At 45.1% G+C, this 26,956-nt stretch overlaps 1 protein-coding gene across 1 annotated transcript; it reads right to left on the reverse strand.

The window, feature by feature from the left end:
* Positions 1-3,019: 3,019 nt before the first annotated feature.
* On the reverse strand, positions 3,020-23,541 carry CPA2 (carboxypeptidase A2). The gene is made up of 11 exons (XM_046021103.1): positions 23,477-23,541; positions 21,520-21,601; positions 20,731-20,865; positions 20,045-20,140; positions 17,985-18,086; positions 15,772-15,870; positions 14,337-14,447; positions 12,892-12,982; positions 11,114-11,313; positions 9,025-9,109; positions 3,020-3,210 (listed from the first exon to the last, which is right to left on the reverse strand). Exons 1-11 carry the CDS (start codon positions 23,539-23,541, stop codon positions 3,023-3,025), a joined length of 1,254 nt encoding a protein of 417 aa, XP_045877059.1. The 3' UTR covers positions 3,020-3,022.
* Positions 23,542-26,956: the final 3,415 nt, after the last annotated feature.

Raw genomic sequence — 26,956 nt, forward strand, 5'->3', positions numbered from 1 at the left:
GTCCCAAGGGTGTCAGTCCCAAGGCTGTCAGTCATAGAGTGGCTGAGTCAAGCTGTATTTATAAGAAGTCTGAGGCAGACTCATGTCCTCAAAAATGCTAATGTGATTCCCAAGCACCCTTGCAACTGTGATGGTACATCAGGCAGGCTCCTACCAATGCCTCTTCCATTCCTTTGGAGTGATAAAGGCCTCTTGATTTACAAGGCCAGGAACCTGATCCTCAGGCTGGAAAAGTCTGTGCCAAGGGCACCATATTGCTCATCATTTGGTATTTAAATAGTGTTTTTTCAGTAAATAGGGAAGTCCCAACAGTGCTGGAAAGAATTTATACTGATAGGAGAGGCCAAATTTTAAACCCCAAATGAGGTTACGTCTAGAGTAAAAAAATAAATAAATAAATAAAGTGAAGACTTGATAAGACCTGTCAGAGAATTTCACCAGAGCAGGTCATGATGATGAGAGTTTGTGACCTCTGTTAGGAATCTGACCTCTAACTCTTAAGACCCCACTAAAAAAGTAGAAATACATGAGGTTGGTGGGATAGGAAGAAGTGTTAGTCTGGATAAAATATCAGTTTTCCTTGGGTTCTGAGTAAAGGTGAGGCTTAATGGTATTATTAATAACGAGACTTTCTTACATTTGCTAGACTCTGAATCTGGTATTCTTTCCACCAAATCACATCAGAGTAAATGAAAGGCATTCATAATCTCCACAACTTCTTTGGGGATTCTAAGGCCTTTGAATCTGTTCTGGGGGCTCCAAGTCCTCAAATACAGAGCCCCAAAATGAAAGCCTCCCCCATCCCATTGTCCCCATGATCTACATCATTCTTTCTGCTCTTGCTTAAGGCGCAATGGATACAACCAAAAGTCGTTGTTGGCGGTGTTAAAGAAAAATTTTTCTGATACTTATTAAAACTGTAAAGAAGACTTTATTCAAGATTATTACAATAGGGTTCACGCAACAGGACAGTGTAATTGTGTTCAATTCCAAGTTCAGTGAAGACAGCAGAGTGAGGGGGGTCAGTAGATGGAATACTGCTAAGGGAAAACATCAAGGGTAGGGGGCTTCTTGTTTAACTGGACTCACAGGGTTCTTGCCAAAGGCAGACCAAGAACTTAGTCATCAAAGTAGAGGATGAGGAATTCAATTTGATATCAAGGACTGGGGGATGACTTAGGATTCTTTGCTAAGACTGACTTAAACAGGGCCCAAGGACAAGGCCTAGTCAAAAAAAGGGCTCAGAGAAGTCCGAGTAAGTTTGAGTCAAGGAGAGTCTTTGTCAGGAATCAGAGCTGGGGGCTTTATCAGGACTTTTTCATCCTTCCAGCAATGAAACTGAACTCCTACGCACACCCCGGTCCATAACAATGGTTGGGCTCCAAGATAGATTTCAGCTTTGAAATTAGTAACAAGAAAAGATGGGAGCTGAATCTGCAAGAAATGCGAACTAAAGAATCAAGTACCCAGAATTCTAGGCAAGCTAACATTCACTTCCCACCTTCTATTCCCAGAGAAAACCATCAACAGGAAGAAAATCTCAATCCCTAATGGAAGTCAATGTCTAAAAGGAAATTATGTAGAACCTGAGACCCGGGTTTAACGGGGCAACCAAGAGGAACGAGTGTCATTGGTTTGGGTCCCCACTAGTTTTTATAAAGCAGCATACTAGAAATGGGAAAAAGCCAAAGGCAGCAATGAAACCAGAGAATACGTAAGTACCTAGGATAATGCATGGCATGATGTAGTTTTTTAATTAGTATTTATTGAATAAAAAAAACTCGAGGGTACCTGGGTGGCTCAGTTGGTTGGGCGACTGCCTTCAGGTCAGATCATGATGTCGGAGTCCTGGGATCAAGTCCCACATCAGGCTCCCAGCTCCATGGGGAGTCTGCTTCTCCCTCTGACCTTCTCAGGTCTCATTCTCTCTCTCATGCTCTCTCTCAAGTGAATAAATAAAATCATAAAAAAAGAAAAAAGAAACTCGAAAGTCACTTGCTAACTCCAAAATGTTACTATTAAGGTGAAGGGGCGGAGTGCCTGGATGGCTCAGTCAGTTAAGCACATACCTTCGGCTCAGGTCATGATCCCAGGTTCCTGGAATCGAGCCCCATGTCAGGCTTCCTACTTTGTGGGAGCCTGCTTCTCCTGTTCCCTGCCACTCACCTTGCTTGTACTCTCTCTCTATCTCTCTGTGTCAAATAAATAAATGAAATTTTTTTTTTAAGATTTCATTTATTTATTTATTTGACAGAGAGAGATCACAAGTAGGCAGAGAGGCAGGCAGAGAGAGAGGGAGAAGCAGGCTCCCTGCTGAGCAGAGAGCCCAATGTGGGGCTCGATCCCAGGACCCTGAGATCATGACCTGAGCCAAAGGCAGAGGCTTTAACCGACTGAGCCACCCAGGTGCCCCAATAAATAAAATCTTTAAAAAAAAAAAAAAAAAGTGAAGGGGCCAACACATGCCACAACATGGATGAAACTTGAGGACATTCTGTTAAGTAAAATAAGCCAGTCACAAAAGGACAAGATACTATCTGATTCATCTATATAAGGTACCTGGAATAGGCAAATTCACAGAGACCAAAAGTAGAATGGAGGTTTCCGGGGGTTGTGGGGAGGGAGAATGGGGAGTTATTGCTAAATGCGTACAGAGTTTCAGTTTGGGATAATGAGAAATTTCCAGAGATGGATGATGGACATCATTGCACAACCTTGTGAATGTACTTAATGCCACTGAGTTGCACACTTAAAAATGGTGAAAATGGTCAATCTTATGATATGCATATTTTACAATTTTTTTTTTTTTAATTTTTAAACGATGTTGGGAGCCTTTTTGCTCAGAATGGGTTTGTTCATGGTTTTTAAAGATGAAAGGGTACAGCTCACTGGCTTGTTATGTTTTAGGGCAACATAAATCAGAGAAATAGTCCTCCAAGATCAGGATTAGAAAAAAGGAATAATCACAACCCAACTCTGCTTCAAACCAAAGAGCTTTTAATGGTGTTTATTTCCCAGAGCCCTAATAGGGATGGTCTCGCACATGCTCCATGATCGTCTTCAAGCCAAGCCAGGTCTCTTCGGCTGTGGGCAAGATCTGACTGGCCGGCAGGAGGAAGCCATATCGACCAGTGTCTCTCAGTTCAAAAGCAAATGAGTATTTGATGCCATAGTCATATGACCAGTCGATGCTTCCTCCACTGGCTTGGTCTGAAGGGCAAATGAGAACAAAGTCTGGTTATGCTGTTCCCGCTGGCATCTCCAGACACACAACCTCTGTGTTAGGTTTCACCATTACCAGAGGTAAGTCAGGCCCCTCTGCGTGGACCTTGAGGGCAGGGATAGCTTCATAGGGGGTCATGCTTATGAAAAAATACAAGATTAGGGGCGCCTGGGTGGCTCAGTGGGTTAAAGCCTCTGCCTTCAGCTCAGGTCATGATCCCAGGATCCTGGGATCGAGCCCCGCATTGGGCTCTCTGCTTGGCAGGGAGCCTGCTTCCTCCTCTCTCTCTGTCTGCCTCTTTGCCTGCTTGTGATCTCTGTCAAATAAATAAATAAAATCTTTAAAAAAAAAAAAAATACAAGATTAATTTGAAAAGCAAAAGGTGTTATTCAAACGGACGCTATACTTAGCCTTCCTCTGGCACTCTCTCAGGAGCCTCTGGCTTCACCCACCCATTTGGAATCCTGCCTGCTCTCCTAATTGGCATCTTCTACACCTTAAGGAGGCCACACCACTTCCTTCTTCAGAGGAGTGCTAGATGCAGACATCGTTTTCTCTCGTGGGAGAGGAGGGATTACAAACAGAGTATGAGGGGTGCTTGGGTGGCTCAGTAGTTAAGTGTGCCTTTGGCTCAGGTCATGGTCCCAGAGTCCTAGGATCGAACCCTGCATCGGACTCCTGCTCGGTGGGGAGTCTGCTTCTCCCTCTGCCTCTCCCACTCCCCCTGCTTGTGCTCACTCTCTCGCTGTGTCTCTCTCTGTCAAATCAATAAATAAAATCTTAAAAAAAAAAAACAGAGTAGGAGATTTGACCCCTGCCCTCAGGGAACTTTCAGCATCAGGGTGGAGTAGGTTTTATTCTGCTATCAAATAATGTGCCCGGCACCGATACACGATGGGTGACACCAACAAAGTAATGTGCACCTGTGTAACGTGTGGCCACTGACATGACAGATGATGAAGGAAGGTGGCATTCACCTACAAAGACCTATGGCAATCATGACTCAGAAGAGCTGAGCAATGGACGGGCACTTAGGTCCCTCCCAGGGAAGGCAGGGAGAGGTCAGATGGAAGAGTGGGAGAGACCAGCGGGAGACCTGGGGGAGACAAGGGTGTTGTACCAGGAAGAAGTAGGATTAGTGGTTAATATTATAAATTAACACTATAAAGGTCTGTGGTTTGTGTCTTTGCCTTCACCTGAATGTTTGCTGACTTGAACTGAATCTTCCTGGGTACCAAATTTACTAATTTACGCTACCTGCCTACAGCCTATCCCACTAAGAAGTCCATGGTAGACAGAACGCTGGCTACAGATTAAATCCTGATTCTGCAAATCATTAGCTGGGTCACCTAAGGCACTTACCTCTCTCAACCCCAAAGCTTCATCTGTCAAATAGGGATAATACTACAGTACTTATTTCATAGGGAGAGTTAAGTGGGAGAACACTGTGTGTATGATTCCAACACTTGTTTGAGCAATTACTAAATATGTTAGATACATACTAAATCAGTTGATTGAATCCCCACATGGGTAGCAAGGTGGATGCTAGTATTATTCCCATTTTACAGATCAGGAAACTGAGGTTCCGAGAAATTAAGGGAAGGAGCTGGGATAAAGTATGTAGGATACGCATTCAACAATTTCAGTTGCGATTATAAGCACCAGTATTAATAAATGACTAGGATCCTATCAAAAAAGTCAGACCATGTGGAAGGTAAGAGGTACCTGAAGCGGAGTAATCCAGCAGGAAATAACAAGAAACATTTATACAGCCCCTTACAGTTTGCAAACACTTTTATTCTACATCCTATCTTTTGAGACTCTCAACAACCCATTTCACAGATGAAAAAAATCAAGGACAGATGAGTGACCTGCCCGAGGTCACTTGGTTCCAAAGTGACAGAACTCTAACTCAAAACCAGGCCTCCATCCCCAATGTCTGGGTCTTTTTCACCCTCCACCTCTCTGAGAAAGAATTCAAGTGACAATTTCGTCCAACATAGCACAGCTCTTCAGAGCCCTTTCCAGATGAGAAACTACCCAGGAAATGTCTCACCCACCACAGCAGTCCAGCCACCTCTTGGGTGGAGTGAAGCAGGTGTTCAGCCCAGAGCTACATACCAATCTAGGGCAGGAGGCAAAAAGTACTTAATTGGGACCTGTTCTTAGAGGCAGTGCTTGTCCAAGCTGGTGTGAGGCCAGAATCAAGGACAACAGAGTCAGCTCTGGGAAAAATGGAGCCTGAACTTGCTTGACCATTAATGGTCAGGTTCCAACAGATCAGATGGCAAACCCTACACGTGTCTGATACTTGCTTATTAGAAATATCTGGAACCTTACCAAGTAAAGCACACTAAACCTCAGCCTTCCAAGGTGTACTTCACTTGGACATGCTTTAGATAAGAATGGTGAAAAACCAGAATCCTTGTAATAAAATGGTTGAGACCCCACATGGAGAGCACAGGATGCCATTCTGTTGACATTCTCAATACCAGCCTCCACTCAGAGGCTGCCCAACTCAGAAACCATGCATTTCTTGACCTCAATCAGCCATCATGGCCTTCCTCCCCAGTGCCAGAGGGCCCTCCTCCCTGGGGGTTCCTCTGCCACAAGGGAGGACAATCCCACGTGGAACGTGGTTTAAAAGGTCAGGGCAACTGTAAGCAGATCAGTCTTCCCAGAGAATAGGTTAAAAAATACACAAGAGCTCCAAATCTATTCATCCCGTTTGACTTGGTAATCTTGCCTCTGGAATATACACCAAAAGGATCATCTAAAAGAAAAAGAAGTCCATACCAACATGTTTGCACCAACATGTAGTAGCACCATTTAGCAAACAATATAAAGGCCCAATAACCAGGATATAGCAATCTTCTGGAATAACAACTACCTAGAGTGGAAATGCATAGACGTGTGCAGGAAATAACATCAACTGAAAAAGGCTGGACACAAAATGAAGCACACACATCGATTACAACTAGATAAATATATTTGAGTTCATCGACAAAATTGCTAAAGAAATTGAAACATAAAATGTGATGATCATTAGATTGCTTTTTTCTATAAAGTCTTTTAAATGCCTCGTAATGGCAAAAAAAAAAAAAATAGAAAAGAAAATGAAAGAAAAGAGAAACCATAATCATGATCAGTAGTTTGGGGATTTCCATTGATTGTCCTAGATATGCTAGGCGAACTCTTGCTCCTCCGCGCTCCAAGACTACCATTAAGAAAACCATGACTGGGGCGCCTGGGTGGCTCAGTGGGTTAAAGCCTCTGCCTTCGGCTCAGGTCATGATCCCAGGGTCCTGGGATCGAGCCCTGAATTGGGCTCTCTGCCCCGCAGGGAGCCTGCTTCCTCCTCTCTCTCTCTCTCTCTGCCTGCCTCTCTGCCTACTTGTGGATCTCTGTCTGTCAAATAAATAAATAAAATCTTTAAAAAAGAAAAGAAAAGAAAACCATGACTAACAAGTGTGCCTTCCCTAGGATTCCCACCACGCTCCTCCCCCATGTAGCTGCGCCCGGTGCCTCCAGCCCATCTGCAGATTCACTCCTCCTATTCAAGCCTGATCTACCCACCCCTACTTGACTCCTTCTTGTCCCCTTTGTCCCCCACTCCGCAGTAGCACTGCCTTGCTCATTTCTTGTCTCTCCTGTGTCTTCCACCTTTCCCTCTCTATTGGTCCTTTTCCCACAGTCAAATAAAGAAGTCTCTCATCTCAGAAAAGAAACCCTCCATTTCTCTCCCCTTCCCTTCTCATCTGGGCTCCTCCAAAGGGGGTCCACGTGGGCTCCAGACCTCTGCTCTCCCCCATCCCACGCGCTCCTCCAGTGACCCCCACCATGCTTATGAAATGGTCTGCTTAAAGTCACCAATAAGCTAGTGATAAAAATCCAGTGGTAAATATTCTGTCCTTGTCATAGTTGACCTTCTCATAGCCTTTCATCATCGTTAACCGCTGCTTCCTTTCCAAAAACTGCTCCTCCCTTGGCTTCTGAAACATAAGCTTCTTGGCCCCTCTGCCCAGTCCTGCTGGGTGGCCCTCCCTCACCACTCCCCTCTGCTGTCTGAACGCTTGCTCCCCTCCTCCATCCAGGGCCCTTCCTACTCCAAGTGGTGTCCTTGCTCTCCTGTTCCAACCATCCTTTCTATGTCAACTACTTTTTTTTTTTTTTAATGTCAACTACTCTTAAGTCTCTCTCCACAGAAGCCCAGGGCCATATGGTGCACAGCCTACAGGATGTCCCCACTTGAAAACACTACAGTCCTCTCAGCCTCACCTTCCCCAGAGCTGAACTCACTCTCTCTCCACCCACCACCTTTCACCTTCCTGGAGGTCTCCCTCTGTTAATGGCCCTGTTCAATGACCTTCGGTGAGAAACTTACCACATCCAATGAATGACCAAAGCCTTTCAGTTTTCCCTGCTTCATGTCTCCCTCCACGGCACTGCTCTAGTGTGGACCACCACTTCCCCCTGAACAAGTCCTCCTCTTCCTGCAGGATTTCGTACTCCCAGCCCATCACAATCCAGCCTCCACACTCTTGCTAGAAGCCTCAACACACTCACTCCCTGCTGAAAACTCTCCAGTGGCTTCCGGGGTCCTTTGGGTCAAGACTTAAACTCCTTAACATGGCACCCAAAAACCTGAACCCCCACTCCCCTTGTTCCTACTTTCTTCCAGGGGTCCCAAACCTCCTTGTTGTTCGCAGAGTCCATCATGCAGTTTCTTACTTCTGTGCCTTTGCCAGCTCTGTTAAAAAGCGGGAATGACCCATCCTTTTCCCCTCCTCTCGCTGTTTGGTGAGCAGCCATCAAAATCCTGCCCGCTTCCGTATGCAGCGTTTCCTGATTCTGCCACTGTCAAATCCTCCCAACTTTCTAATACTTTTGTACCACGTATAGCCTACTATAGCACGCAGCATACCGACACTGTTCATCTCCCACATTAAACAGTGAGTTTTCTGTGGATTCTCTATGTCTGTAGTACTTGGCATAATGATGAACCCATAGTAGAGGCTTAATAAAAGGGTGCTGAACAGAGCATGTGCCTGTAAGAGGCATTTGTTTCCAAAGGGTCCATGGGCATGGGAGCATAGGGAGACTCCTGGGCATTCAAACATGGGCTCTTGAGTTTCTGGTTTTGCCCCTAAGGAAGTGGGGAGACTCCTTTGAGGGACTCAGAATCTGCATGGGTGCATTAGGATTTCCCACGGCACTGCAGTTGTTTCTTGTTTCTATCCCAATCCACCATGGGAGAGGAGAGTCTCAGAAAGTCTGATAGTGGGCTCCCCAGCTTTGTTCCTGACATTGGCAGTACTCCTGACTGATCCTCCCCTTTGTCTCCCCAAATTCTACACGCACAAATGGCTGCAATAGAGTCTGTCCACCAAAATATCTGGTTCCTTTTAAAGAGTCGCCCCCATTCTGCCCCGACAATAAGTCCATGGCATTATTCAGGGTGGAAACCCTCAGCCCAGAAAGGAATAATTAATAAAAGTGATGGCTCAGGACTAAGTCTTGACTTAGCTTAAGTCAAAAGCTTATTTTTAGGCAAAAAGTTTCCATGTAATGACAAAGAGCTGGAAGGATCAGGAGAAGCAGAGAGGAACGCACACAGCTCAAGTATTTAGGAAGTTCTTTGCTCCCGATACCACATAGTACCTGGTGGCAGGAAACCGGGCAGGGCTGGGCGCCCGCACGGAAACCTAACCATTTCATATCGGGGCAATGACAGGCTGTGGCCCAAAAATCCCATGGTCCCCACTTAGTGGGTCATTTGTGAAAACACATTAGATACTTACAGATGACTGAGCAGATAGGTCCCACTTTGTACTTGGTGCCATGCAGGCTGGTCAGAGCCTGGGCAGCCTTTTTGGCCACTTCATTCTAGAAAGAACCAAGGAAAGGTAGATGGATAACACTTGCCTCTTGAAGAGCGAATGCCCAAGTGCAGAATGTAGAATGGGGCCCTCTGATCAACTAGACCCTCGGTCTAACGTAGACTTCAGCACAATGCCCTTTCAGTTCAGTCATTTTCACTGAGAAGTCAACACTAGTTCACTTCCGTTGGCTTCGAAAATACAACATGAAGACCTTCATTGTTTGTCTGATCATCCAGGTGTTTGCAATAAATAAACCAGGGTCACGATTTTGCCACCATCCTTCCTTGTTGAGGGTGTGGAGGGAAATAGGGTGGAAGTAAGGGGCCAAAGAGAATACGTACTGACTCCAGGATGTACCGGGGAAGTTGATTTTTTTTTTTTTTTTTTTTGCTAGATCCCTACATTGGCTTACCTCCCTATGATTGTCTCTTTTTCCAAGAAGTAGAGCTCAGCAAAATATTTTCCATTATTTGAGGGTTCCAATTTTGACTGATTGAGGCTTTACTGTCCTTGCTAGGGATAAATGTAAGGTCTTGAACTTGGGTCCAGGAAAACAACTGTACAATTACCAGATGGGGGAAACCTGGCTCAGCAGAATCCTCAGAGAGCCTGGGGGTTTCAGTTGTCAATGAGCCCAACATGAGTCAACGGCATGAGGCTACTGCCAAAAAACTAATGTGACCCTCAACTGTTTAAGCAGAAGTGCACGGTCTGGAGGAGGGCAGCCATGGCCATGCTCCCCTCTGTGCTGGCTGACCCACAGGTTTTATGCTCACTTTTGGGAGCTACCCTTGAAGAACAGAGACTGACCAAAGCATGTTCGGAAAACAGCAAACAGCATGGTGAGGGAACTTGGCACCATATTATGAGTGTTTGAAGGAGCTGTAGGGATACAGAAAAACCTAGAAGAAGCAGGTTACTGGTCTTCAAATGATTAATGAACTTGCTTCTTTTCAAAGGGAGCAAGATGATAAACCAGGGCTGGCTGGTAAAAACCATTAAAGAGCAGGTTTGGGCTCTCTGTAAGGAAGAACTCAAACAATCACACCCCAACACTGAACAGAAGCCCTTGGGAGGCAGGAAACTGTCCAAACACAGGCTGGATAACTATGTGGCAGAGATGTGAGCACCAGGCGTGGAGAATTTAAGGTCATCTAGGTCTACTAAAAGTACCTTGTAGGTTCTTTTCAATCTTAAGGTTCTTTTTCCCTTGATTTGGCCTTGAGTGGTACTACTCACCATCAAAACTCTGAGCACTGCCCTACAGGGCTAACATCCAACAGATGAGATGAAAGATACACCTGAATGGGAATAATTTATTCCATTTCTGCCAGGAGCTGCTGATCGTTAATGTATTTGAAAGTAAGCTGACCAAAAGGTCCCATCTCAGGGTCTATCTCTAACATATGGGTCTCAAAAACCAAGCCTAAAAGCCAAATTGAGAGTACTGCATATTCTCCTCAACTGGGAATAGCTCGTACATGCCTGTAAGGAGCCCTCTGAGAGGTCCCTGTCATTCCTAAGACAGGAAAGATGACAGAAGGTAGCAAGTAGGGAAGGGAGTGTTCATGCAGCAGGACAGAAGGTCACAGAGCAGAAAGCACCAGGAAGGTATAAGGCTGGGAGACAGTACTCTTTCACTTCGAGCATCTGATAGCATCTGACTACAGATCTGTGAGACTCACATTCAAATTCAAGTAGTTATTTCCTAAGCAACAGAAAGCGCGTCCTGGGAATTTACGGTCCCATTGAGGCTCCCGCTCATCTAGATCAAGACAACAGTGATTTCGTGAATTCTATTTCCCAAGGAAACTTAATTTGGGAAAATCCATAACCAGTCTTTCAAACCTCTGCTTGTGTCCCACTCTTCTCAGTGGCTGGACCTATTCATCTTTGTTAACCTGTCACTAATCCGCCACCATCACGGGACCTGGCTCTATGACTGAAACTTACTTGTCCACACAGTGGACCTTCAAGGCTGAGTGGAAATGACATTTTGGAAACTTACCAGTTCATCAAAGTTATCTGACTTGGTACATGTATACCCATAGGGGAACATGAGCAGCTGGGAATAGCTGTGGAGGGTAATGAAGGCCTTGATATTCCCGTGACTCTTGATGAAGTCCACTATGGATTTCACTTCAACTTCAGAGTTGGCATGCGGTCCATGATAGGAATCAGAGCAAGGGTTGCTGCTAGCTCCAGGCCCTGATGGGACACAGAAGAAGCCCAGTAGGAACAGTAAGCTTCAGGGAGATGCTGTATGGATATACGTACCATGCATCATGGAGTTCCTCCTCTGGAAGTCAGCAAGACTGTCCCTGCATTAGATGGAGGTGTTCTCTAAGGGCACAGGAGGCCAAACTGAAGTGATTCTAGAGGCATCTCTCTTCTTTAGAAAGATGGTCCCTCTATATGGCAGAAAGAGCTATCAAATTAGATCATCTCCTCTCTGTGGGAGTTGTTGGAAGAAAAGCTAGATTTAACATTATAGATGGAATTCCTGCATTGGGTGGGAGTTGAGCAAGCTCTTTTTCTGGGATTTCTTCCAATTCTTCTCATCCAAGAGCAGAAGATTCTATGCATCTGTACTTCTAAATCACAAAGCCACAAATGCAAGGAACCTCTGACACCCTTTCTGCAGTGAGGAAATCACAACTGCATTTGACAACAAGGCCACCTTTGGCCTTGATTTTCTCAGCAACTGGAGTTACTCGTGACCACCAAAGTGGTCCACTGTGGCCTGGTCAGGGCTCTGAATGCTAAAGAAACTTCGAGGAGATCGGGAGGGTCTGGGACTCCCCACGGTCCTTAAATGATATAGACAAAGTACAAATACAACCTGTGACTTCGTTGCAAGATTATTTAGTAAGAACCATAATATTTCAGGAAAAAAAAAATACCTGACATTGAATTCCTGGGCATTGTTCAGTATTTTGGATCTGATGCTTTGACTTTTTTTTTCCTACGCTTAAAAAAAACACTATTATAAAAGCGATGAATGAACTTGCCACTCATCCATATCCTGCCACAATTCCCGAGTGGGTCTTTTCTTGGTTCAATAACTCTCATTAATTCATTTGTCTTACAAATATTTAGTGATTGCCTTCTATGTTCCAGACACCGGATCAGGTGTTAGTGACAGTGCAGTGAAAAAGACAGTTTCTAACCTCACTGCGACCAGACCTAGTGAGGAAAGAACAAATTTCAATTCTGTGATTAGGGAAACACAGGAGTTTTAACTGGTCCCTAAAAGCATAAAGGAGCCCCCCAACCAGGCTGCCACTGAAACCCCAAAAATTAGAGCCACAAGTCAACAAAACCCGAGCAGCAAGCCAGTATTTTCACTTTGAATCTGTTTGAAAATCAATTTCTTAATCCTATTTGTACTTCTTTTTAGTTTTCTTTCTCGAAACATCCAGAGATGATGTAATGCTTCTCCTCTGAATAGATCCTAACCCCCTCTAGTGGTTGGTTCAGGCCTTCCTGAGGCCTCCCGCCATGGCGCCAAGTCTCGTTCAGAAGACTCAGAAGCGAAGCCGAGCTGGGCTACAGCTTGTGGGAAAACTAAGATGTGAGACAAAATATATTAAATGCTGCTCAGAGATGTGTGACAGCGCCGTGTGCCTGTGAAGGGAATTTACTTAAGTGTTTTTCAAATAGGTTTTTAAATGGCTTCAATCCTGAATGGGCTTAGCAGGCTGAGAGCACTGCAGAGCCCTTGCAGAACAGCTAGCCCGCCAGACAGCTTCGGGCCAGCCCTGGGGGCGAGGTCGCAGCGCTCACCTCCGAAACCTGCGTCCCAATTCCGGTTAGGATCAACACCAACACAGGAGCTTCCTGATACCTTGGACCTGGTCTTCCGCCACATACGATTCTTTCAAATCCAACCGCAAGAAAAAAGGGAAACAAAAAAGGACGGTCATTCGGCCTTGATGAGATGGTCCCTTTAAAATCCCGTTTGTTTCCCCTGCTCCCTCCTGGGAAGGCCCCTTTGGAATGACACTAATTTGCTTGCCCACAGAGGTGTCAAACAGACCTACGGGGGTTCTGCGGGTTCTGAGGGTTCTTCGAGGAGTTTCTTTGTTGTCTCACAGAAATGAGAAGTAAATAATCCCCCATCTCCTCAAATCAATACCTGGCAAACTATTTTCCATAGGACACCCATTCTATTCAGTGTTAACAATACGAAAAAATAGGGGCGGCTGGGTGGCTCAGTTGTTAAGCGTCTGCCTCTAGCTCAGGTCATGATCCCAGGGGACTGGGATCAAGCCCTGCATAGGGCTCCCTGCTCAATGGGATGTCTGCTTCTCCCTCTACCACTCCCCCTGCTTGAGTTCCCTCTCTCACTGTCTCTCTCTGTCAAATAAGTAAATAAAATCTTTAAAAAGAAAACAATAACAAAAAATAACAACAACAGCAAGTGGGGAGAGAGCAAGAGTTCTGTGATGGAATATTTCAGGAAAACTTAGAGCTAAATTTGCTAATGTACTTCAGCACTTTTAAGAGTTTCTTAATGCTTTCGTGTTTTTTTCATGCCACTCCAGGAAAGGGATACGGTGGGCGGTACTTCCCAAACTTGACTGTGGAACCCTCTATTCACAGGATATCTCATGAGATGAGTACTAGTATTTGTATGAGTTCTTTCTGAACACACGTTGAAAAACACTGTCGTACTCAGCTCTCTCCAAAAATAAACTTGAAGCTCTGATTCACTTGGAATATATGTGGGGTCACAGTTGCCACAATGGGGTTCTGTAATAAGATTTTAAAGGGAAAAAAAATCTACGTAACTCCGTTTAGTGATATTACAGAGGATTTCTTCTACAGATTTTAAGTAAAATGCTAAAAGCATTGTACTGCCTACCCGAATCCTACTGCAATCTAATTGTCAGCAGGTAACACACGCCTCCTCTTTTCCATCAATCCCACCACATAAAAACACAGAGAGAATTGGAACAAATCTCCTAGGTGACTCACGGTGAACACTGAGCTCTAATAGCCTAGCCTAACAGCTAAAATGGGCTCTGACGGAGGCAATATGTAAAGACCTCGTGTGTCAGAATAACAGGTGATTATAAAGTCCACTATACGCCTCAATTCCGGGCCACTCCTGAGAAATTACGCATTCCACTTATGGTAAATCAAGACCAGAAAGGTTACTTCTGTCTTTTAAGTTCCAACATACTTCCATGAATTCTTGTTGAAGAAGCAAAAGGTCCTAGGCTTACTTTGGTTTGAGAGAACACATATCCATCAGGGTTTGTGACGGGCAGCAGGAAGATATCCATCGTGTCCAAAATGGAAGTAATGGACGGATCATTTCCATAATCAGAGGCAATCTGAGCAGAGACAACATAGATGTCAATTTCACACTCCCCTTTCACCGGGAACACGGGATGGAATATTAAGGCAATGTGTTGTTGTTGTTTTTTTTTTCCAGGTATGAGCTAGATACCACTGCTGGTCAATGAGATCTTGGCAGGACTACAACCCAATCTCCTGCAGTGCTCATGTGTTTAATCCGCCAGCGTCTGTACTTTTATTTCCAATCTGAATAACCACTTATCTTAAGTAAAACTCAGATATCACTTATCCATTCTCTCTCAAAAGCAGAATTCTTTCTATTCATTCTGGGGAAGCATTTTGCAATGGTGGATGTGGCTTATAGGGATCTGTGAACCAAAGACATTTTTTCAGCTTTCCTTCATCATCACAGAGCTAGCTTTCCAAAGTACTCACGACAAACAACAGATTACTTAAATGTGTAGAGAGTTTTTCTGAAGATACGGAGGGCCGGTTAAATTCCATTTGGGGAATTAAATTTCTCCTTGCGATCAATTGCAGCAGAGCTGAAGTTTCTGCTGGATTAAAATTTATTCATTTCCTGTGCTCAGCCATCCTAAGGCATTATTATTCAACTGTTAAATATCCATTTCATAATACCCTAAAGGTAACTGCATTTTAATTGAAGGGAAAAATGTATCAGTCGGTGTGCACGTGGTTGCACATGCTTGAATGATCTGATGTGGATTGATTTCCTTTGCTCATGAATTAACATTCTGATTTAGAGCGTGTCATTTTTGAATTACTTAAGCAATACCAGACTAGGTCACACCCACCCCACTGTCCTAACTCTAATTCCAGTGCACATGTGGAAGAAAGGTATTGCGACACTCCCGACTTCAAAATCAGATTTGGAACATTTTCAAAAAAAAAACAGAAACCCTTAACTAATTTCACGTTGGATCTGTAGGGCAAAGTAAACTCTCCTAGCACCTGTTTATACTTTCCCTCTGAGTCCCTTCAGCGATTGTATAGCTTTCTAGAACATCATCCCTCAGCCCTCTGGGCGGGAGGCAGTAAAACAATTTTTCTCTAGTCTGTTCTTATGCTGAAATCTGACTCCTGGGGTCCGTACTTACCACCCTCTCAATCTCTTCTGGCTCTCTCTATTAACAGAGCACACAGTGGCCAGCAGGCCCGGGGACAGTCCCAGCGTGCTGGCTGGGGCAATACGGCAATCCCAAAAAAGGTCAGATAGGCCTATGCAAAGAAAGGCTTGCTGAGAACATCAGCCATTAGGACCACAAAGACCACTGCGTGGTTAGGTGAGGCCTAACCCCAGAAAGCCAAAATAAATGGAGGAATTTTAGAGAAAATGACCTTATTTGCTGTCCACAGTGCAGTAGCTTGTGTAACCCACTCTCGAGCATGGATCCCGGCGTCTAGCCAGATGGCTGGCTTGTCTCCTCCGGTGCTGAACTGTAAAACAGTGTGGAAATGTGAACAGCTCCACTGCTAGGGGCTCCTGTCCCCACTCTTTTTCCCTGGGGCCTTGTCTGTCCCTCTCTCCGTACTTGATGTGATTGAGAGAGGAGGAGGAAGAGGTGTAGACAGAGATGCTGTGGACTCTTATTTCACATGCTTTTTCTGGTCCCCTGCTTTTAATATAAGTTTAAATGCAGGATAACAAGAGGCAATAGACTTTTTCTCCTGTGAAGTTTGTGAAAACTAGGTACAGATAATGTAGTGACATGAAATCATTTGTTGTAAATTTTACAAAATAGATTACAAAATAGTATGACGTCTTTTTGATTCTCTTGAAAGGCTAATTCACGTGTGTATATATATGTATGCACACAAATACATGAGAAAAAGGAAGAGGGGGAGGAAGAAAGAAATAGCAAGATATACAACAAAATATTAACAGCTATCACCCCACAGTCGTGGAGTTAGGAATATGGGGATGTTTTTCCTCTTTTGTTTCTCTATTTTCCAATTTTTGCAATGATTGTGTTATTTTTGTAATAAAAATGCTTGTGATAACCTTTCAAGTCCTTCATAAAAACAGGATGGTAGGCTCTGGAGGTGCTTTCCAGAGTTTAAATTTTATGATCTAAGTGTCTCAGTTTTATTTGGAAGAGTGGCTTTGCCAATTGGATCCGTAAATGGGGAGGAAAAGATTATTTTTGCACCATCAACTTCTATCTCTGTGCTGCATTCTAAACATAGGAGATAAGGTAAATGAGAAATGCAAATCCTTGCTAAAAATTACATTTCATGGGCTTTGAGAGTTTTAGTTATAAGTGTTTCATGTCTTTTCCTCCAAAGAGCTCAATTGTAGAAAGCAGGGAACTTTCAAAAACACGTAACATTCTCACCCACGAATTACCCTGTAGAAGAGAAGGCCAAGACAATCCAAGGGGGAGGAGAATCTGGGAATTCTTGGCCCAACGGTAGGGAAAAAAAAATTTTTTTTTTTTTAAATAAGGTAGTAAGTATTAGCAAATGTACCACTGTGTCATGAAGTAGGCAAACCACTTTTCTCAAGCCTGCTTTGGGAGAAACACTATGGAGAAATCCATCTGTCCCAAAGAGTCCGTTGGTTCTCAGCCATAACATTTCCAAAATTAGTAGGGAGTTGTGACATTATCTCACTCTCTCTTCTTTTTTTCTTCCCCCTCTTTCACAAACTCTTTCTAGGAAACCCGGTAAATAAATTTCACTCTTTTTCTGGGCAAAGTTAAAAAGCTTGAAACTACCAGCCGTAAGACTGTCAGAGGTTACAGGTTGGAGTAAAACCCTAACCTTTTTCAAACTAGCGAACAAATGCCTTCGTTTTCTGGGCACTTGCCTGTGCAATTTAGATGCCCTGTCCTCCCGCACACTGCAGGAATGCTCCTGTTTTGAAATGCAGCTCAGGCAAGTATTTGGCGCTTTCCCCCCCCCCCCCCCTTTTCTTAATCTCTCGGTTTAAAAAAGAAAAAGAAAACAAGGTACAGAACTCCTACCTTGATTAATTACAGAATACCTCCCCCATCCCCTGCTGACCCTAAGGCCAGCATCCCTACGTCCAACTTCCCCCTCACCCCTGGGGCGCACACCACCCCCAGCCAAAGTCTCCACCTCAGGGCAAGGCCCGTACCGCCGCCCCCATACCTCCCCCCACCCTGGGGCGTTCGTCATTTCCTCTATCTGCCCCCCCCCCCCCCCCGCTCCCGCTTCGCCCTGGGACCCCCGTCACCTCCTCCCTCCGCCCCCCTCGCCCTGGGGCCCGCACTGCCTCCCCCTTCTTCTGTTCCTATTGGCGCGCTCGCCTCTGGTTTCCTGCGAGCGAATCTATCAAGATGAGAGCATTAATTCACTCCTGCAGACCTGCGTCAGCTTGCGCAGGATAGAGAAAAGGAAAAAGAAAAGGGGGGGGGGGGTAGTGGGGAGGTGGATACTCAAAACCAGCAAGGACCGGTTAGGAGGAGAAAAGGGAAAACGGGTGGGGGAGGAGCCGCTCTGCAGGCAGAGCCGGGACTGACTACCCGCCTGGGAGCGGCGAGATTCTAGAAACCTCGGGAGGAAAACCCACAGCTGCATCTGTGTACCTTAAGCACGTTCATGGGCCGCTTTTCAAAAGAATGGCCAATATTCACTTTGCTCACTAGCCCCGGGTGCTGAGCCACGATGTTATCCATTTCTTGGGAAATCTGAAATGTGTAAGACGATTAAGTAGACATTTGCAAATGGATGATGTGATGCAACCATCAGTGACTTTTCCCCTCACCTCCCTTTTCATTCCCTCAGGGAACGGAGAGGGCAGCGCGGCGGATGCTGCCGGATTGGGGACGATGGACCCCCCCAAGCGAAGATATGATGAGTCACCGGGCGTCCGCAGGGGCTGGGGAGGGGGAAGCCATTTTGTGGCAGCGGAGCCGGCTCGTTCCAGTTTTGTGCTTCCAACAAAATGGCACTTCTCTGGCTTGCCTGCGGCTCTCCTCAGCCCAGCGCGGACGCGCAGCTTCCCCGGCCATAGAGCTGCTCTCCTCCTTAGCAGAGGGACACGAATGGCAGCGCCCCCCACCCCCAAAGGTGGATTTGGAGTCTGGGCAGCGGGGCTGGCTGAGGCCCGGGGCGACGGGGAGGTGGCCTCTGAGGCACTTCTGTCCCCAGCTCCTCGGGCTCCTACTTGTGAGGCTGATTGAAATGCTGCGCGGCTGGGGCACCCAAGCTGTGGCCCCGGCTGGGGCTGGGACGTGCCTGGGCGTGTCTGGAGAGTGGCCGGCATGGAAAGGGCCCCTCCAGCCGCGCTGCCAGCGCTTGTTCTCTGCGGGACACAGGCGCCAATTTGCGAGGCCAGGCCAGGAGAGCGGGCGAGCCCCTTGCTTTCTTCATGCCCTTTACCCCTCATTCTCTGTACTGGTTCGTAACCCCTTATCTGAAACCCTTAGGAGTCACACATACTTCAAATTAAGATTTTTTTTTTTTTTTTTTTTTTTTTAAAGAAAGGTGGAGGAAGGGGGCGCCTGGGTGACTCAGTGGGTTAAGCGTCCTCCTTCAGCTCAGGTCATGATCTCGGGGCCGTGAGATGGAGCCTCCCGTTGGGCTCTCTGCTCAGGTGGGGAGCCTGCTTCTCCCTCTCCCTCTGCTGCCCCCCCCCCCCCCCGCTTGTTCTCTCTCTCCCTCTCTCTCCATCAAATAAATAAATAAAATAGTAAAAAATAAGTCGGAGGAAGCCTATATTGCGTATTATACATGTGGCATTGCTCCATGTTCAGAGACATTAATATTTCTGGCAGTAAAACAAATAAATGAGTAGCAAGTCCATTTAGGTCAGAGTTTGCCCCCAGATGAGTTTAGGTCAGGTTAGTTTTTGCCACCAAATAAATCCGGGAGGGGGGATTAGTTTCAGACTTCTTCGCATTTAGAATTGCTGGTTTAGGGGATGAGTACCCACCAGATTCCTCCTCTCTGGGTCTGTGCTACTCCCTCACCTCGCCCTGTTACCCTCCAACCCCCATCTCTTCTCTCCCCTCCACTCCCCCACTCCAAACCATTTAGCCAAGTGGACCCCCATGAACCCAAGAAAAGCTCTATATCAGGAAGAGGCAAGTACAGCCCTGCCCAGATGGCCAGGTGGCAGTGTGTGACTCAGCTGGAGGAAGGAAGCATTCTTCACACCAACAACTCAGGAAAGACAGCAGAGACCTCACAAGACTTTGCTGCTATTAGGGCTCAGAGCACTGGTCAGGTTGGGCGACTCAACCCTCCACTGAAAGTCAGAGGTGTTGGGGAAACCCCTGATTCCATCATCAATGGCAGCCAGGAAGCACTGCTCTCAAATGGCTTTGTGAGCAGCATGGGTCAGAAATCGGCAGAGGGGCCTTGACAGGAGAGGCTCATCAGCAGGAGAGGCTGTTTGTGTGCCCACTTAAGACACTCCTAGACAATTCCAAATAATGGAATGGCTCTTGGGATGGGCAAGTGGGTCTCAGGGTCCTGCCTTGAAGCCCTGATACTGATACTGGCTGTGAAATCCTAGAGAAAACTGAAGAAGTTAGGAAATCATATGAGAATTCTTCTCATTAAATCACCAGATCGAAGTAAAAGCCTTGTCCTCAGAGGAGAAAACGGCCCATTTCTCTGGCGTTCATTTTGAAACACCTACCTCTTCCAAAGTATGATAAGCCTCAAAGTTGAAGTTACCATCCCGTTGTCTCCTCTGATTAAGTAACATTTCTTCATTCTCTTTGTCCAACAGAACCTAAGATAAACCAGTCACACCTGTGATTAGTTTACAGCAATCCATTCACATCTACAGTTGTGAGGGAAATGCTAACACTCAGGTCCCCAGTCCCAAGCATCCTCTTCCTGTCATACAGGCTCTGGGGTCATGCTTTTTGCTTATTCTGGAAACATCTTGAAAGGGGATGAGGCACTAACGGGACTTCTGGCCAGCCAGATGCTGCAAATATAGGATGACAGTCGGTCCCGTGGTTGTGTTATGGCTCTCCTGCCTTTATGGGAAACCAGCACCCAAGTAAACCCCCAATTAAAAACTAAATGAATAACATTTTGTTTTCACTTAAATGAACACTCTTCAGTTTGTACTTTACATTTCATGCCAGAGGTTCTGTTCTGCCCTCTCCCTTAAGATTTTAGTTACCATAGCCCACTTATGCCAAACGCAAAAAGGAGAGGGTCAGTGTCAGGGGTAGTCAAGACTCCAGGAAGGCCCTAGCAATGCCCACAGGTCCTTTTCCCTGGCAGAGGGTATCCAAGGACAAAAAAGGATGGATCTTCAGTTCATGTAAACCAGGGAGACTCTGGAAGGATGGTTGATGGGATAATTACCTGAACATCTTCAATCATGATGGAATAAGCAATTCCCTGGGACTCCAAGAAAACTTTGACTGCCTGGGTATTCGCAAAAGGAACTCGGACATGGGCTGTCTCCCCTGGGGTTGTGGGTGATTTCCAAAAATCAAGCTGGAAGGGGTAAAAGGCCAAGGCAATAAGAGGGTTATTCCAGGGAAATGGACAGGTTTCCAGGAATCAATTTTTATCTATTTTACCTCCAGCCCATAAGACTAGAATCACTGCAGAATCACTCTGATATTGCAAGAAGGTTTTTAAATATCCAAGCCGTGGTCTTTGTGTCCTATTGTTTGCTTCCCCCCCACACTCCGTGTTTAGATATTAAAACTGGCAGAAGGCAAAGATTATTTAAAACTATGGCAGCTTTTTTTAACAGTTGACATTCAAGCAATCCAATTCATTTCATAACATACTGTAAATTATCGTAGGATGGAAATAATGCATTAAAGCTGTTCAACAATTTTTCAAAGTAACTTTCACATTCGGTCTCTTTTCACTCTTACAATAAACCTGTGAGCTAGAAGAATGGTATGTTGATGCTCATTATACTGAATGGGATAAAGAGACACAGGGAAGGTAGGTGACTTCCCCAGTGCCACAGAGTCGAAACTACAGCCCAAGCTTTCTGCATCTCAGCTCCGTGAGTTAGTATTCCACACCATGTCAGGAAAGATGAGATACAGTCCAAAGTCAGAGATCCCAATCATCGTGTCTAACTGCGGAGTAGTCACTTTGGGAAACAGAAGCTCCCTTTAGAATGGATACCTGAAGATGTTCTTCAGCCTCCAGTTCCACCAGATGTTTTACTTGTTCTTCATTCCTTGGTGAGATCTCAAGAACCTGGTCCCTAAGAATATTAACCACAGACATGACCTTAAAAGCAAAAGCTGGACACTGTTTCCTGTTGCTTCCTGCTACTGTTACTCCCTGCATGTATGAGGTTAATGGAGCAATTAATAATCTCTTTGACAATTGAGAAACTAATAAATCGTATACTGACCCACATCCCCAGAGTGAGGACTTGGTAGAATGGCTTTACTTCCCCCCCCAGGAAATGGTATCTAGATAATAATTGAGAGGTGTACCTACTCCTAACAGGAAGCTTGCCATTAAAGTTACCTTTTCTTTAGCTAATGATTATTTATAAAATAACACCTGCTGGTCATAAAGCAATACCTTTTAAAACTTGTCTGTTCCTGCTTTTCAGAAATGAAGTTTTTTTGCTTTTTTTTTTTTTTAAGTGGAATCATTACATTGGTGCTTATAAGAAGAAATCGAATTCACATCTGGATAGACCTACAATGTTTTATTGTTGTTGTTAACTGAAATGTATTGGAGTTCCATCTCCAAACCCCATTCATATGGCCTAAGCTTGAGGTATGCCAGAGACAAAGGGACCCTGAAAAATCGAGCTGTGCTCTCCACACACACCCGTACACATGTATAATGAGGAATAAAGGATATCAAGGACTCCTTGGCAAGAAAGAGAAGTTGCAAAACAAGCAAACACATATCCTTAGAAATAAGTGGGGGAGTAGATCTGGATTCGTATAACCCTTCCTTGGCAGGAGATTTCTTCTCCTCTGTCCTTTCTCCAAGTAGGCTGACTTCCTGAGTCACTGCCTTGAGCATTTGTGCATCAGGGAAAGGATTAGTACAAAGAGCTATATACGAGGACCAGAACCCAGGTCTTCTGAAACCAAGTGCCATGCTTTTCCAGTGAGTGCTAGTAAAATACCTAAGTAATAGAGTATGAGATCTTCAAGGCTCTTCTGCCTACAAGGAGCCACCTGCCCTGTGATCTGAAAATTCTTCCATTTGAGTGTCATTCCTTTTGGTTAGTGCAGACACCCGGGAGATCCCCCCCGCCCTTTCTGTAATGGGAAGGCACTGAGAAACGTACTACTTTGGGCTAAATTTCCTGGTGTGGCTCTAAGGAACAGTAACCCTTTGAGTCGCTCAGCACGTTTAAAAAAAAAAAAAAAAAGTTAGAGGAGTTTGATGATCCAAAAAATGGGTAAATATAGCAAACTATATCCCTTCTTATAGATTTATAATACACACAATTTCAGTAAAAGTCACTAGAAATCCTACAGTTTGTTAAACCCTCTGATTCCCAAGTTTATTTGACCACCAACTTCTTTGGGCCAGACTTACTTGATCACTTCCTTAATTCCCTGGAACGCTCTTAAAGAAATGCTGCCCAAAGCCTTTCACAGAATCTTGAAACCAAAGTACTTTAGAGCAAAGGTGACTCCTATGACGTCACGAGAGTTGAGTTTGGGCTGAAATCTATACCCCCGGTCCTCCCAGCTGGTGAGGTTCCATGGCCTGGGTGCTAAATCTGCAGGTGGGGAGGACAAGGGCTGATGTGGAGGGCAAAGCCCAGAATGGCCAGGAGGAGGTGGTGGAAGAGAAACCATCACTTACTGAGATGCACTGAGACAATCAGCCAGACTGCTTTATTTTCACTGACGCCTATCATCCCTCATTGTGATCACCGGGGGAGAGAGAAAGGCATATGTGTTCAGATTTCACTCTGTTTTTTTCCTTTAGGTGTCATTCATCTCTTCCTTGGGTCACTCATTCCTTTATTCCCACTATTCCCTCTCTAAATCTGAAAATGCCAAACACTTACCCCCATTATTCTGCAACTATCTGATGAGATCCTCTGAATCAGGTGAAAAAAAAGTTCAAACAGGCACCAGAAAGCATAACTTACCCCTCAAATGTTTCTCGACAGTAGATATGCCCCAGAAGGGCACAAAAAACCAGGATCAACTTCATGGTGAAGGGTCTTCCCAGAGTCCAGAATTCAATGTCACTCCCGAACTTTATTTATAGGGCCCATGGCTGAGGCTGATCTGTGTAAGAACTCAAGTTCAATGCCCACATGGTAAAATTCCCACCTGCATGTCCAGTTCTCAAGGCTGTAGACACCCACCTGTGAGATATGTCCAATCCGTACTTTCCATTCCTGCAATGAGATAACAAACTTTGATGGAAGGAAAACAAAATTGCTAGAGCATACCAAGGGCAAATCATGTGTTTATGATTTAAAACATAAAGTGCCACTAACTGACCGGTGATAGAAGCCAAATTAATAGATCTGAGGTTAAAGTCTTTTTTGGGTGTCTGACCAAAAAAACCCAAAAAGCAAAAAAATTAAAAAGGGCACAGCATTTAGAGTAATTATGCCAGCGTCCTGTCTATCACGTTCCATTAGTTTGCTCATTTGTTTATTTTTATAATGTTTACCCTGAAACACTACAGTCACGCAGTCCACATCTGCCGAATCTCCCTGTAGAGGTGGCCCATTCCTGTCCTCACTCTGTATTAAAGCAAAACAGAAGGCCTTTTAATATTCAATTTTGGACTCTTTCTAAAGTCATCCATCTGCATTTGTACCAAATTGATGTCCTTGTTTCTGTGCTTTTTCCCAAAATGAAAATGTCTTTCTGATTACGACAATGAAGCTGCTTGTTATAGAAAGTTTGGATAAAAAGGAACTTTTTCATTTCATCACCAGTAGTTCCTCCACCTGAAGAAAATCACTTGGTATATATCTTTCCAAATTTCTTTCATGTTTTAGAGCTTTTTCTTTTTTTTTTTTAAAAGATTTTATTTATTTGACAGACAGAGATCACAAGCAGGCAGAGAGGCAAGCAGAGAGAGAGAGAGGAGAAAGCAGGCTCCCCGCTGAGCAGAGAGCCCGATGCGGGGCTCGATCCCAGGACCCTGAGATCATGACCTGAACCAAAGGCAGAGGCTTTAACCCACTGAGCCACCCAGGTGCCCCATTTTTTTTTTAATTTTTTTAAAAGATTTTATTTATTTATTTGACAGACAGAGATCACAAGTAGGCAGAGAGGCAGGAAGACAGAGGGGGGAAAGCAGGCTCCCTGCTGAGCAGAGAGCCAGATGTGGGGCTTGATCCCACCCTGGGATCATGACCTAAGCCAAAGGCAGAGGCTTTAACCCACTGAGCCACCCGAGGGCTTTTTCTTGAAGACAAGATGATACCATATATTCTGATTTTTAAGCGAAGGGTTTTTTTAAACAAAGGTGATCTTTCCTTGTCTATAAACATAAGTCTACATTAATCTTACTTTGTTCTCCATTGCAGAAGACAAAGATCGAACTACCTATTTTTAGAAATCACACCTTATTGCACGTAATCATTCACACACATTATGTCCAGCTCAGCAAGAATCAACCACAAACAGACACAAGGAAATTTTCTTTTGTCCTCTGTTTGTCAAATTCTTCCTCCACGCACACTTTGAATCCAGGGGTTAGAGTTCTCAAGTACATCCTTGAAGGGGGAAGGTATCCAGCGTGCTGTCTCCAGTTTAAGAAACTCCTTGATCAACTTGGTTTTTCATTCTCTTGGGTGTCAGGGAGAAGACAGAAACTAAGAGACAGAGGCTGGAATTCATCCTCATGTGCCCTGCTCCCAGCAAGTAAACAGTAGTCATAGAAATGGGAATGTACTTGGAGAATCAGTAAAAGCTTCTGGGGAAAGATGGGGTCTGAGCAGAGTGAGTCTTAAAGCAGGTAGGATTTGCTCAGGACAAGCTGGTGGTAGGGAGAGATGAGAAAGGTCCGGAACTGAGAAACATGGGGCATGTGATTGGGTCTAGGCAGAAACTTGCCCCACTTGGGCAGACATGGCGAAACACCTTTCTGGCCACTGGGCATGGCAAGAAAGGTGAAACAGGGAAAGATACGAGAAGGGCTGCTGATGAAGTCCTCGTGGTCCAAGTAGAGTTTACCCCAGATGAAAGGGGGAAATAGCCTCGGGAGGCTGCTGAGCTTGCAAGTGATTGAGGAAGGCAGTGTTGAGAATGATGTATCTGGCAGTGTGGGCTGCAGGGCAGGAACCCTGGAAGCAAAGAGCCAGGTAAAGAGCTTCCCAAAGAAATCCAGATTGATTTAAAGTGGTGCATCCGGACCAGGTAGGAGCAAGGCTTTTGAGCAGGGCTCAAAAGTATTTCCGTGGGAGAATCTCGAGTCTGTGCTGAGTGACCGGTGCCTGGCTGAGAGTGGAAGAAGTCGGGGAAGGATGCTTTCCAGGGCGCATTGCAAGAAGGGCAGACCACCACCTCCACGCAGCCTCCCACAGCTCCTCTCCTCTCCCACATGTCACTCTGTGAAGTTCCACTGGGAGAATTTGTTTTACCGCCCTTATACAACACGATTTCAAACAAACTACCCAACGAATTGCATTCATTTCGTTAGAGACATGACAGTTCTCTTCTCTTCCTGAAAAGGATATTGGAAATGAATGTAGAACCGCAGTGGGTATCCAAGAGAAGCTTGGACCCCACACTCTTGAGTCTTGGGCAGTTTACTTCAAGGATGATGCTTGGGATGAGCAGAATGAACATTTCCTGGAATGGATGCAAATAGTCCTTTTAATTTTTTTTTTTTTAAGATTTTATTTATTTGTCGGAGAGATAGAGTACTGGCAGGCAGCGTGACAGGTAGAGGCAGAGGGAGAAGCAGGCTCCCTGCAGAGCAAGGAGCCCGATGTGGGACTCGATCCCGGGACCCTGAGATCATGACCTGAGCCAAAGACAGCCGCTTAACCGACTGAGCCACCCAGGCATCCCCGCAAATAGTCCTTTTAAATAACAAATAGAAACCGGAGAAGGAGAAAGCACAAGGAAACTCCAGACAGCACTGTTTATTTCTCTATTACTGACAATGGAAACAGATTTTTATCAGAACAGAGCACTGTCCTTTCTCTTGCTTCATCATTCTAGAAGCTGGATAAAATCTCTTTTTAGATAGCTGAATTGAGATGTACATGACAAACAATAAACTGACTGTATTTAAAATATGCCCTTTGATAAGTTTTGACATATATATACACCCAGGAAACCATGACTACAATCCACATCATAAACATATCCATCAACTCCAATAAAATCGGTTTTTGAAAATCACTGAGAAAAATCTCCAACCGGAAAGAGATCATTGGAGTGCCCTTGCTTTGCAGATGAGGAAATGAGGCGCCAGACGGGAGGGAACTTACACAATGCCCCTGGTCAGGGCTGATCTGAAGTGGAGCAGGCGAGAGGAGCTCCATGCTCAGACCATGGGTCATTGGTCACTGCTCTGACACTGTCCTGTCCTGTCATCCCAGGTAATTCCACTCTGCTCTAGGAAAAGACCGTTTTAGACCAAATGCTTCTTT

The sequence above is a fragment of the Meles meles genome, chromosome 10 (assembly GCF_922984935.1).
Source record: "Meles meles chromosome 10, mMelMel3.1 paternal haplotype, whole genome shotgun sequence".
NCBI classification, from domain to species: Eukaryota; Metazoa; Chordata; class Mammalia; order Carnivora; family Mustelidae; genus Meles; species Meles meles.